The 13,612-nt window shown below is 35.4% G+C and overlaps 2 protein-coding genes across 4 annotated transcripts in view; one reads left to right on the top strand and one right to left on the bottom strand.

Annotated features, from left to right (window-relative positions):
- Window positions 1-3,739, bottom strand: part of bel (ATP-dependent RNA helicase bel) — a 312,654-nt gene extending 308,915 nt beyond the window's left edge. For all 3 annotated transcript variants that reach the window (XM_090413999.1, XM_090414000.1, XM_090414001.1), the window contains exon 1: window positions 3,576-3,739. In XM_090413999.1, coding sequence (XP_090270125.1) covers window positions 3,576-3,620 — 45 coding nt within the window. In that variant the 5' untranslated portion in view covers window positions 3,621-3,739. The remainder of the gene's footprint in view (window positions 1-3,575) is intronic.
- A 202-nt stretch (window positions 3,740-3,941) lies between these two features.
- The window catches only part of RpL8 (ribosomal protein L8), a 52,033-nt gene continuing 42,362 nt past the window's right edge, over window positions 3,942-13,612 (top strand). Inside the window, exon 1 of the mRNA XM_090413292.1 lies at window positions 3,942-4,059. The gene's annotated coding sequence lies outside the window, so the exon portion shown is untranslated. The remainder of the gene's footprint in view (window positions 4,060-13,612) is intronic.

The following is a 13,612-nucleotide window of genomic DNA, read 5'->3' as shown; positions in this document are numbered from 1 at the left end:
CATATTCATGACTGTAATCCGTGTTCACGCGGCCAGTTTGCCTGTTCTGGGGGCGAAAAACCCAAGTTTCCAAGTGTAAAAAACTATTTTTAATAATGAATGATATTACATTCCGATCATTATTTGATAATGAATAATAAGCATCTGTTAACCAATTCTATAATGGGAGCTGTAGAATCATTTTTAGGTTATTTTATTGAGTGCGCTTATCTTTTATTCACTAATTGTTATTATTATAATAAATTTACAGACTTATTTTTACATCTCCTAACAAAACCCATGTGAAATTCATTTTTTTTTTTATCATTGCCATATAATTTTCACACTTGCTTATAATAAAAAGTATCAAGATAAATATTTCTTCATCATAATGTATGCTTTATACACAGGGGTTGAAACTAAAAAAGCATAAAGCATATTTCAGCTGATTGAAAAAAAATACAATTGCTTATTTTATAACATTCGTTACAGTTCACAGTGAGAAGAGTAGACGATACTAAGTGAGGCATAATAAGGTGACTAACATATAAGTTCTTAATTTTTAAAATATTTTCAAAAATCTCTATAAAATTATTTTGAAAATATTATACCACTATAAAAAATCTTTTTTTTTTTCTATATTTGAAAATAAATAAGACGTATTCTAAAACTGCTATGATTTTTTTTATGAGTTATATATGAATAAATGAATAAAAAGAAAGTTGTGTTGTTGATATAAAAGAATGTGAAAAGAAAAGCTTTTATCAATTGTATTCTAATTACTAAAGTTATTTAACGAAATATGGTGATGTCATTTATAAAAAAAAAAAAAATGGAAAATGGTTATTTGAAGTAAGGACCCCTCCCTAAATGTAAGAGCAGTATTATGTAGACAGGCAGATTTGTGATTGTTATTGATTCCTGATAGAAGATTTGCTTATTTCCACATTTAATTTGTCACCTTCATTAAGAAATGTGCCTAAATCAATGAAATATTATATTTGTTCTATAGGTTCTCTAGGATGTGTTCAATGTTCCTGCCAATTTTCATAACATATGTCACATTAGTTATTCAATTTATCTAAGAAATCCTGCAGGCTTATATTGCATTTATTTAAAAAAGGTATGCATCATGTGCATAAAATAAAGAGCTAAGAAGAATATCTTCTATTTTGGTCTAAGGCAACATTCTATCATAATATAATCGATATATCCATTATGAATAACAGTGAATATAACATGCACCTTTGTCTCACACTTGATTTTACATAAAACCATCTTCCTGCACCTACTTAACTGCTGACTGTGGCCTGAATTAAGATTATCTTTACATGCAAATTTGGACATACTGAGCAAGTCATCATATAAACATGAACAATACTGAGTCATGTCTATAAAATTTTCATAATTCAAAACATGATAAATAAAGCCTATGAAGAAATGATGAGCAAGGGAAGATCGGCTTCGGAAGTAAACATTCACTCTTCTACAAAAAAAGGGAAAAAATCTTACATTATTAAACCTAAAACAAACAAAAACCAACAAAAAAGAAACATTAACTACTTCTAAAATAATAAACAAAAAGGACAATGATGTCATTTTAATCAACATGAAAAGTGTCTTGCTGGATTACCTGATATAACCTGTATACTCTTTAATTTACCTACAAGAAATAAAAAAATATGGCATTGAAGCCAGCATCACCACCAATGGATCCAGCCTAGTCTTTTTATCTTGAATGCTAACAATGTGTCAAGGGTCTTATTAATATGATTCTGCCACTGCTGATATCTGTTCACCGCCATGATTTTTTTTCAGACTTCTCATATCTGTAGTCTCCAATCTTTGAGCAACTGTTTTAAAACATTTTGCTGATGGACTGATCAATCAAATAAAAAGAACAAATCTGATAATAATACAATAGGAATTTAAAGAGACCATAAACACAAGCAAGGGTGAAAAATGATGATTAACAAGAACAGTGGAGAAGTGAAATTACTTTGGATACAATGAACAAGTCAAAAATTTAACTATTTAGAAACTTTTCACATAAAATAAAAAATTCTAAATTTCTAGACATGATTAAGCACAGTATTAAAATAAGATGGTCTTCAATTTTTCTTTATTGTAGAAGAGTGAATGTTTCCTTCTGAATATTGCTCATTAATAATAAACAATAATTAGCCAGCCTCGTGGATCGAGTGGTTAGTGTATCAGCTCTCCAACTAATAAATCGCAGGTTCAAATCCTGCCATGGACATGGATATTTATGATTGTCTTTAGAAAGGAGACGAATTTCATCGTCCAGCTTATTGGAGGCCTGAAGTAGCTTGAAAAAAATCCGCGTTTGGTCTCTATAGCAGTTTCCAGACTATGTAAAAAAAATAATATACAAAAAAATTATAAAATTAATAAAAATAGAAACAAATTTACTATAGCCTTAAAACTTTTGTGAGTGGGAATCACATAGGAGGCCATGTAATATGAATGATAGAAGGACAAAGATTGAGTTATAGATGGGGACTATAATGCTAAATTAAGGTTTACGACCATTATCCTACAGCCAATTATCATAATACTTGACATCTCCAAAGACTCAACATAGGAGCAGAATTATTCCAAAAAGCAACTGACTGATGAAAATAGAGAGCTTTCGTAAATGGGAAAACTCAACCCATCATCAACAGAAACGATCGAGTGATTAAATTATTTCATTTACACTACTCCAGTTCTCTCCAGGTAGGACTAGGTAAAAATGTACACTGAGTAGTATGTGTTTTCAAGGATACTTTAATCTCTCTGTAAACAGAAAAAGATTTTCATATTTATATATTTTAGATTTCATATTTATATATCAATAATTATGTTTAACATAATTATTAACATAATACATTATTTGATCATTCTGAATATATACTTCAAAATTATGAAATAATGTTAAATCATATCATTTAATTCACAATTATGGTTTCACTAGGGTACAGGAATTTTCACGCAAAGCATCACAGCATCAATAGTAAATAATGGTGTAATTCATGTATGCAAGAGCAAGTTAATTTGATAATTACGTTCCAAGGTTTTATACGTAACTTTTGCTATGCAAGAAGCTACCTAACATAAAAGTGATGCCAGTTTAATAAAGATTAATGAGATTAAAGGGATCTGGCGATCGGATCTACTATTTCATATCTTATAAAGGACACTGAAAATAGCTTATGAACGGAAGGAAGAAAATGCATAAACTGTAAATACAAAAAAGTTGTCGATATGCGAAAAAGTCAAATAACCGCCATTATTCAGAAAATGATTGATAATAAACAGAAACATAAAAATTTTCTTGAATGGTGCTTTTTGTCACGAAACATGCATATTCAAAATGACAATCTCAGTACTTAACTGACAAGTATTCGGTTTATATAATCATCTCATATTTAAAAAAAATAATTCAAAATATAATATTCATTATAAAATTAAATTTATGCTTATGTAAACTGGGTAAGTTGCAGTAATATATAAAGATGATCGTAAATTCTCCATGGAAAAATTAATTCGAAAAATAATAATAAAAAAACGAACAATACACATTCATTTATTACCTGCTGCTCTAGACCTTTTCCATTTTGGTTGGATTCATTAATCATATTACAATATCAGATTGCCTTTTTCGTTTGTTAATTCTCCAACACTATAGCCTGAAACAAACAGTATTATACCTATACAAGAAATTTATAATAAAAACTAGAACCAGAAAAATGATAGAGTTAATGTAATACCCCAAGCTAATATGACGTCACAAATGTGGCCACACGTTTACGGCTATCTCGATTGCGGAAATTGATATGTAGAAAATATCTTCAGTTTCGGATTGTATTGTATAATTTCATAATTATTTAAAGTCGCATGTTAAATTTAGAATTATATTTTGTTTTTTAAGAATAATACAATAATCCATATTTTTGTCACAGCAGTAGGAGTGAAAGTAACAATTTACAACTTCCGTTGTATCCTGATTTCGTTTCCTTCTTTGCAAAGAAGAGGTGAGGTGTCTGATTTTATGTTTGGTTTTATTTAGCAGATCGGGTAAGTGATCGCTTTCAATCGGAGTGAAAATTTAATTATATAGTTTTCTTGTAATTTACATAAATATGCGTGAATAGTTCTGTTAAGATGCTAGAAGTTATTTATTTATGTAAACTTTGAAAAGGTTTAATGCATATATAAAAATTCTGTATATCGTGAGCTCAAATTGATTGAAAAACCTGAGGCAATACTTGAGGTTAGCTTGTTGTGTACAACTGAAGTTATGCAAAAGTATATATTCAAAATAATAAGGGGAGTATGAAATGAAACGAGTTTTAACAAGTGTGGAATTGACGGAACAACGTGCAGCATTTTTTTTTTTAATGGATGTTTACTAAGTTCTCCAGCCGTTAATTGTAATCTTGTTGAAATCAGTAATGGAAATGGTAATAACGGAGTCTTCTCATTTTTTAGTGTGAAATATTTTCGCGGTTGATAAGCTAACAATTTAAATGTGAGTCAACCTAACATTCAGAAATTTGTCATTTGTTTTTAGTACAGTGTGAATGTTTCTTCTCTGTTCTATAACTTCATTTCTTTTCTGTTGAGGTTATTTTTTGAAAATCGTTTACAAAGTATAGGAAGCTTTTTTATTGTTGTTTTTAAGCTAGAAGGTTCTCGTGCTCTGCACTGAACGGAAATGAATGGATGCCGGTGTTGAATGGTCGACAAACATTATTAAAGTGATAGCTACATAAATGCTGATATACCGTTACTCATATTTAAAGACTGGTTTGTAGTGAGCAAAGAATTAAAGATTTGGACCACAGTACTAAGCTAAAGTTATGCAGATTAAAGAGTATGGGTATGCAGAATAGACCATGTGGATAGCAGAGAATATCCAATTATTAGGCATCAAAAAGTCATCAATTAGGGAGTTTTTTTTTGTAGTTCCCACCCAAGAAAGATTATTATTAGTAACCTACGGTGCATTCACATTATGAGTTGGGTTAAGGGTTTTTTTTTAATTAATTTATTTATTTTTACATTGTCTGGAAACCCTGCTCTATTTGACCAACCATGGAACTTTTTCCAAGCAGCTTCAGGCCTCCATTGTGAGACCACTGCCCAGTGGGGCAGTGGTCTCACACCAGACAATGAAATTCATCTCCCACCTAAAGAAAATCCCAAACATTCATGCTTGCAGTGGAATTCAAATCCATGATCTGTTGGTTGGTGAGCAGGTACACTAACCACTGCCAACTAGGCCCTTTCCCATTCTGTTTAAATGGTCATACTACCTGAGATTAGCTCTGCTAACACATTCTTCAATGTTAAAGTCAGGTTCTTTCCTAATATCCTCGTTTTTAATATGATACTGACACTGATGCCATCACTCATGACTCATATCTGTTGTTGCCAGTCTTTGATCAAGAGTTATTTCTAACTTGGCAGCTCTCAGATCTGTTAAAATTGGTATGAGCACTGTCTTGTATACAGCTAGTTTTGCATTTTGACTAATCTCTCTCTTATTCCTTGTAAATTTATATCTAAAATGTTTTATAGGTTCTCCATTCGGGATGCAGTTCATGTTTTCAATGTTTATGTGCAAGTAAAATGGAATGCTTATTTGCAATTATTCCCAAAGCTTTGAAACAGGCATTGTATTCAGATCAGTTTCAAAATTCATATGATGAAATAGTTTCATAGATATCAAGAAACCGATGAATGTGTTTAAAGTACTGGAGTGAAAAATCTTTCTTTTATTACTGAGAACTCTAGTTTCAATAGCTTGGTAAGCATAGCGATCAGATTTCAAGAATTGGCTGTAGTGCTGGTGTGTTTGATTTTAATTCCACTAGAATGCCTCCCCCTCTTTGAAATCGACACGAACAGGATGCTTGGTAGGAACCACACAAAAGGGATAGTAATTTGTAGCCTTGCAGGGAGATAGTGACTCAATAGACTGTTGTCAAGCAAGTGGAGCTATCAGTTTAATGTTGCAAAGCACAATTTCTTAAGTTCTGGTAGACAAGGTTGTCTAATTAATGTTGGTGGGTTGCTTGTTTGGAAGAATTTTTGTGATCTACAGTAAACTCGCATTTCTTTGAGTTGTGTTCAATTATGTGTAGTAAGTAAGAGAAAAAGGAAATGAGGCATGTAGTGAGAGGTTAGACTCACAAAAATATTGTCCTCACCTGGTCTCCTGTCCATACGTGCCCAACAGTTCAACCTGCAGCCAGTATATAGTCTGACCACATAAGCGAGAGCTGTCATCGGCAGACTGCCAAGAAAAGTCAATTCATGTTGAAGGGGAGAAAGAAACAAGGCAATGTACGAATTGGTCACCAACACGCGAAATCACGTGCGTTATATGTAAAATTTTCCAACTGTTATACAAGGGAAATAGTTACTTTAATAATTAGAATGATCATAAAAGAGAGTTAATTTTCCGACCTGTAATAATAAACACTCATCCCACAATACAGATTGATTACCCTATTATCGGGATGGATTCTCCTTCTTTTCACATGCACAGGAGTGTTGAAGGGTCTCGTATCTGGGCGTACTATACTTGGTCTCCCTCCTAACTAACTGACTGAATAAGCAGCTGCAGGATTTCATGCTAGCTGATTGGGAAGCCTCCAGATTTTACTAATCGTCCAGTCCTGTATGCTAACCAATGGACACCCTCAGCACGGTTTTAAATCGCCACAAAATGAAAAATTCTGTGGATGGGTACATCTGGAGCTACAATGCTGGTGATTATGAAAAACCTAGGAAACAGATGAGGCTTAGGCAACTGGATGCTTAAGGGTCAAAGCTGTATGACTGAGAGGAGACCTCCACATAGCCTTTAAAGAAATGTGGAGAACCGACCAGGGCTTCTGACCTAATGTCCTATCCTCACCTTCTCGTGGTGCACCCTGTTGGATATCTATCTGGATACTGGATGAACGAGGATGAGCTGGCAATTTGGGATTTAGCTGACCAAATTGTATTCTTATTGGCATAAACCAATAAACCAAAAGAGAGAACTTTCTCTAAACCCAGAGTAATTTATTAAAAAAAGGGTGGCACACCAATTGGCAATTCCTATAGGTGGAGATGACCTGCTAATGCTTTTGCCTGCTATCTCGACTTGGGCCTGGCTCCCACTGAAGAGACCTCAATAAAGGTCGAAACCGGTCTGGGTAGTGGCCCTTCCCTTAATGCATAACATTAGACATATCCGCAAGGAGATGTGTTTTGCATTATAGGAGATACTAGGATAGGAGTGTTGGTTGCTTGCTCCACCTTTGCAACGAGTTGCCCTGGTGCTGTACCACCTTAACCCAGTCCTGAAGATACTTTCAGGCGCAAACTTTGTTTGCTCACACTTGGATAAAGGATTAAACTAAATTTATTATACTCTAACCAAGTGGAAAATAAACTTTCAACATCTTTCTCTAAACCCAGAGTAATTTATTAAAAAAAGGGTGGCACACCAATTGGCAATTCCTATAGGTGGAGATGACCTGCTAATGCTTTTGCCTGCTATCTCGACTTGGGCCTGGCTCCCACTGAAGAGACCTCAATAAAGGTCGAAACCGGTCTGGGTAGTGGCCCTTCCCTTAATGCATAACATTAGACATATCCGCAAGGAGATGTGTTTTGCATTATAGGAGATACTAGGATAGGAGTGTTGGTTGCTTGCTCCACCTTTGCAACGAGTTGCCCTGGTGCTGTACCACCTTAACCCAGTCCTGAAGATACTTTCAGGCGCAAACTTTGTTTGCTCACACTTGGATAAAGGATTAAACTAAATTTATTATACTCTAACCAAGTGGAAAATAAACTTTCAACATCTTTCTCTAAACCCAGAGTAATTTATTAAAAAAAGGGTGGCACACCAATTGGCAATTCCTATAGGTGGAGATGACCTGCTAATGCTTTTGCCTGCTATCTCGACTTGGGCCTGGCTCCCACTGAAGAGACCTCAATAAAGGTCGAAACCGGTCTGGGTAGTGGCCCTTCCCTTAATGCATAACATTAGACATATCCGCAAGGAGATGTGTTTTGCATTATAGGAGATACTAGGATAGGAGTGTTGGTTGCTTGCTCCACCTTTGCAACGAGTTGCCCTGGTGCTGTACCACCTTAACCCAGTCCTGAAGATACTTTCAGGCGCAAACTTTGTTTGCTCACACTTGGATAAAGGATTAAACTAAATTTATTATACTCTAACCAAGTGGAAAATAAACTTTCAACATCTTTCGCCATGACAGAATTTCATGCCAGCTGGGACTTGGCTTGGTTAAACTTCGCTCCCGTTGTTTTAGCCATGGAACCAGGGCAAACAGCAAAAAGTCAGCTACTTGAACAAATCTGAAAACATGTCCCGACTCAACATCACCCGAGTTAAAGATCGGTACTATCAACATAAGAAGCCTGAATGGCAAAGAGATGGAGCTGGCTGAGGAATTAGATAAGTACCAGATCGACATAATAGGGGTGACTGAAACAAAGAAGACAAAAACTGGCAAGATCTTTCTGAGCAATAAATACAAAATGTTATATTCGGTCAATGACAATCAAGGAAAAGGAGTAGCCATAGTATTCAACACAAAATACGAGGCTAATCTTCTCGAATGGCAGGCAGTCTCAAGTAGAGTGATGTGGTCAAATATGAGAATAGGAGTACTTGACAATGAGACTTATTTGTGCCTATGGTCTCACAGAAGATTCTACTAAGGTAGAAGTGGAGGAATTTTTTGAGGATTTAGAGAAAGCAACTGGCACAATGAAAAAGGAAAAGTTGGTCCTTGTTGGGGATCTAAATAGCAGAGTAGGAAATGATTGTAAGACATACAAAAATATTTTGGGAAAATTGGGAGAAAAGAGCAAAGCTAATAATAATGGCAAATATTTGTTGGATTTCTGCTCAGGACAAGGACTGGTTATTATAGTATGCCAACACTTTAGAGAGCTTTAATTGGAGACTTGCCAAGAATAGTCAATTCATGCTGAAGGCTAGAAAGAAATGAAGGACATAGGAATTTTACCTATAAAGCAAAATCACATTTTATTGGTAAAATTTTCCAACTGTTATACAAGCAACATAGTTAACACTTTAAAAACTACAATGATCATAAAAGAGAAGTTAATTTTCTGACGTGTAATAATAAACAGCTCATCCCACAATACGGAATGAATTCTCCTTCTGTTGACGTGCACAGAAATGTCGAAGGGTCTCGAATCTGTTGGTGTACTATACTAACACCATGTTCCAACATAAAAATGTGCACAAATTCACATGGAGAGAACAGGCAAGGAATAAAAAAGTCTCATTGACTATGTTATTGTCGATGATGTTTTCTCCCTGTTGCAGGACACCAGAGTGTACAGAGGATTTGAAATTGGAAGTGATCACTATTTAGTCTTCAGCAGGATAAAATTAATTTCATTTTGAAAAGAAAAACATGTAAGAAAGCTTTAAAGAGAATAAAAGTTGAGCAGCTCTCAAATGTGAACTATAGACTAAAATACACAAAGATTATTGAAGAAAAAATGACAGAGTTTGAGAACATGAACCAAACCTTCGAGATTCAGTGGCAAGCCTTGAAGAAAACATTGATTGGTTGATTCAGCCAGACAGGCATGTGGTGAAGTTTTCTGCAAGGATAAAAAAATCAGAACTCCATGGTGAACACAGAAAGAGGCAGTGAAGGAAAAGATGAAACCATATCAAAAGTTCTTGGCAAATAAGTCAGCTTGTGCTCTTAGAGAATACAGAAACATGTAAGAAAGCTAAACACTGTGTAAAACTAACTAAACAAAAGTCTCTGGTACCCAATCAGAGATAGCTGGCCCAAGGCTCACTAATTAAGCGGCACGCAGTGAAGAGAGACTGCTCAACAAGTGCTGCCATCTCGTGGTCCCTAATCCTAACACAATATATTTAATGTCTGAAATAGTGTGGGTTCTACGGTCGATTTTTCTTGAGTTTCTGGGAGAAAAAACCTGCTTGCCCGTACCAGAGATCGACTAACTCAGGAACCGGTTGGAAAAAGGCTTAGAAAAATTTTCTCAATCGCTGACTAGATTCGAAACCAAGAAGTCTTCCTTCGTGCAGTCAAGCGCCATGGTGTGCGAATGCCACATCCATTGAGCTACGCAGGCTCCTGGTGCCAGAAGTTCACATGCCAATTTTGTTTATTTGCACTTGGATAAAGGATGAAACCAAGAATATAACTTCTTGGCATCTTTAGTTTATAGTATATAGTTTATAAGATATAGCCAAGTGGAAAAAAAACTCAACATGAGTCACTGCTAACCAACTCCCTTTTACAGTCCATCTTGAATCTCACTGGATGAACTTCACTGTCTCCTTTCCTTCATATCTATACAATCTTCAGCTTTTCAAATAAATGTCTCTTTCTTCTTATCCACTTGCCCACACATCACACCAATCTGCTATAGGTTTTGCAATCTTTTGTATGTCAGATATTTAAAAGAAAAAAAATAATAATTCCACTTCAGAAAAAGATTAGTCTCTCCATTCACAATCTTATCTGATGATAAAACCAGATCTAAATCTTAACTATCCTATGTCCTCCATTAGAGCATCTTATTTCTGGTTCTTGCATTTGTAAATCTTTTCTTCTAGCGGGTGTCGCCACGAAGGGGGTGCAGCTGCCGGGGCATGGTTAATAAGTTCATTTTTAGGAAACATTACAGAGGATCTTGTGGTGTTATTTACCATGCTCTTCAAGGACTTGTTACATTTTTTCAATTCTCTCTGGTCTATATTTATCCACCTGTTTTGGTAGCTATCTTTCTATCCTAAATAGATTCTCCTTCCATTTTCTTTTAATTTATGTTATGAATATCTAGCTGTTTTCTGATGTCTTAATTTTTATATGATCCAATTTTATGCACCCTTTAATTTCTCATAGAAAATTTCATTTCTGCAGCTTGTATTTTACTTTCATCTTTCTTTTTGACAGTCCATCTTTCTGAACCATATAATAGTGTGGGAGTGGCCATTACTTTATAAAATTTTAGTTGATTTTCTCATCTTGATATATTTTTTTTTTAATTCAGTGTTTTAATTATTCTACAGGTTTTCTGAAATTTATTATTTTTTTCTTTAAGGTGTTATTATGCAGCCTAAGTAATTGAACTGTGTCATCTGATCTATTTTATTTTCTGTGACTTTTTTGGTGAAATTTTTAAATTGTGTTGACTTTTTTTTTTTTTTAATTGATAAACTGATTTTTGAATGTCATCTTCATAGTCTGGTAATATAATCTGCATATAAGCATGGTATTTTTATTTTATATAAACTTGTACTGAATGTAATGGATATCCTTGTTTTGTCATTATATCCCATAATTTGTTTCTGTGTATTTTGTCAAAAGCATCTACAATAGATAGATGAGATTAAATTAAATTGTTGTCTATTTTTCAATGATTTAACATTTTTATCTTTAAATTTTCCATTCTTCTATATCTTCATAGATTTTGGCTTTTTCTCCATTTACAATCGCATCATTCTCTCTTCGGTTCATTTGCATTCTCTATGATGTCTGCTAATATTTCCTTCTAGTGGCAGCCTTTCCAGCTAAATCACTCAAAAACTATTAAAACGTATTCCACTCTTATACTGTACTTTTATGCAAACTCATCCCACACATTTCTGCTAACATTTCATTCAAGATCTTTGCTGTCTGCTGCAGTTTGTCATTGTCATACCTGCCAACGCAGGCTACTCTTCCTACCATGTCTTTCACTCTTCTCTGTAAACTCATGATGTCCATCCTCACATTCTTCCTATGTCCAACTGAATGATTTGATCCAACCACAATTATTAAGCACCTTGTTCATCCTCCTTCACCTCCTGGAAAAAGACCTTATGCACTTTCACATTCACCATACCTTTTATTATTATTATCATTATCTCAGGCAACTTCAAGGAGTCGACAGGCTCATCGAGGGAGGTCCAAACATCATGTCAAGAGCAACTATTTAGCATTCACACAGTATCTATCATACCTCGCCTTGAACTCATTCATGGTCATAGCACCCACAACAGACTGGCAGTTTATTCCACTCATTCACCACTCTCCAAGTAAAAAACTTAGTTCTAACACCCCTGCTAGCCACACTCTTGCCCAGCTTCCATGTATGGCCCCTAGTCCTCCCACCACCAATCCTATTCTCAAAAATATCTTCTGGATTAATCCTATAGAAACCCTTCAGTAATTTGAATGTCTCAATCATATCACCCATTTTCCACCTATCAACCAATTTTTGCAACCCACAAATCTTCAACCTGTTCTCATAAGGTTCATTCCACAGACCTGCTATCATCTTGGTCACTCGTTTCTGGATCCTCTCCACCTCCTCCACATCAAGAAGAAACCCTGGCGCACATATCTGGGCACAGTAGTCTAGATGGGGTCTTATCAAGCCTCGATATAGAGGAACAATAACTTGTTTGTCTCTGCTTGTTAGATTATTTTTCAGCAACCAAGTGATTTGATGAGCTGTTTTGGTCACTTTTCCAATGTGTTCCCCGCCCCTAAATTTCAACTCCCTATCCACCAACACTCCCAAATCCCTGGCCTCATCAATCTCCTGGAGTACAGTTCCAACAATGTGATATACTGTTGCTAATATTTTCACTTCAAAATGCATAACCTTACACTTTGCCACATTAAATTGACATCCATTTTCCCTAGCCCAGTCCTCCAAACTATCCAAATCATCCTGCGAAATTTTGACATCCTGTGTGCTCTACCCAACTTTGCATCATCAGCAAACAGGTGAACATTTCCTCTCAGGTCCTTTCCTATATCGTTAATGAATAAATTGAAAAGTAGTGGTCCAAGAACAGAACCCTACAGCACACCACTAGTCACAAGCCGTCTTTTGGACTCCACTCTCTGGTATCTCACCAACCCTATATCCATCCCCATCTGCTCTAGTTTACTGATTAGAGTAACATGTGGTACCCTGTCAAAGGCCTTGGCAAGGTCCAGTAGAATCACTGTAAACCCATTACCCTTATCCAGTTCAGCTGTCACTGTGTTATAAAACGTGAGCAAGTTACTGAGGCATGATCTACCCTTCACAAATCCATGTTGGCCCCCATACAATATCCCATTTTCATCTATCCAATCCTGTATTCTTTTCTTGACTAATTTCTCTAAGACCTTGACAATGATTCCTGATATGCTAATCGATCGGTAATTTACAACAGCAGTCTTGGAACCACCTTTATGCAGTGGAACTATTTTCCCCTCTTTCCACCCCCTCAGGACTAATCCAGAGCCGAGACTCAAATTAAACAAAATGGTCAAGTGTACTGACAATTCTTTACCCACTTCATGTACGACACGAGCTGGTTTACCATCCAATCCCACAGATGTATTGACATCGACGTTTTGCAATAGACTACTCACCCCCACTTCATTCACCACAATTTCTGTATAATCTATTGGTTCATTCATTTCTGCAATGTCACCACCTGGAAGATATATTCTTGCAAAGTGCTCACTCAGTAATTCAACTATATAGGCTGATTCGGTTACCTCCCTCCCATCGACATTCTTTAAAATCATTCTGC

Source organism: Typopeltis vanoorti, chromosome 24 (assembly GCF_054136105.1).
Source record: "Typopeltis vanoorti isolate ZY-2024b chromosome 24, IOZ_Tvanoo_1.0, whole genome shotgun sequence".
Taxonomy (NCBI): Eukaryota; Metazoa; Arthropoda; class Arachnida; order Uropygi; family Thelyphonidae; genus Typopeltis; species Typopeltis vanoorti.
This window is presented reverse-complemented; position numbering and strand designations above follow the sequence as displayed.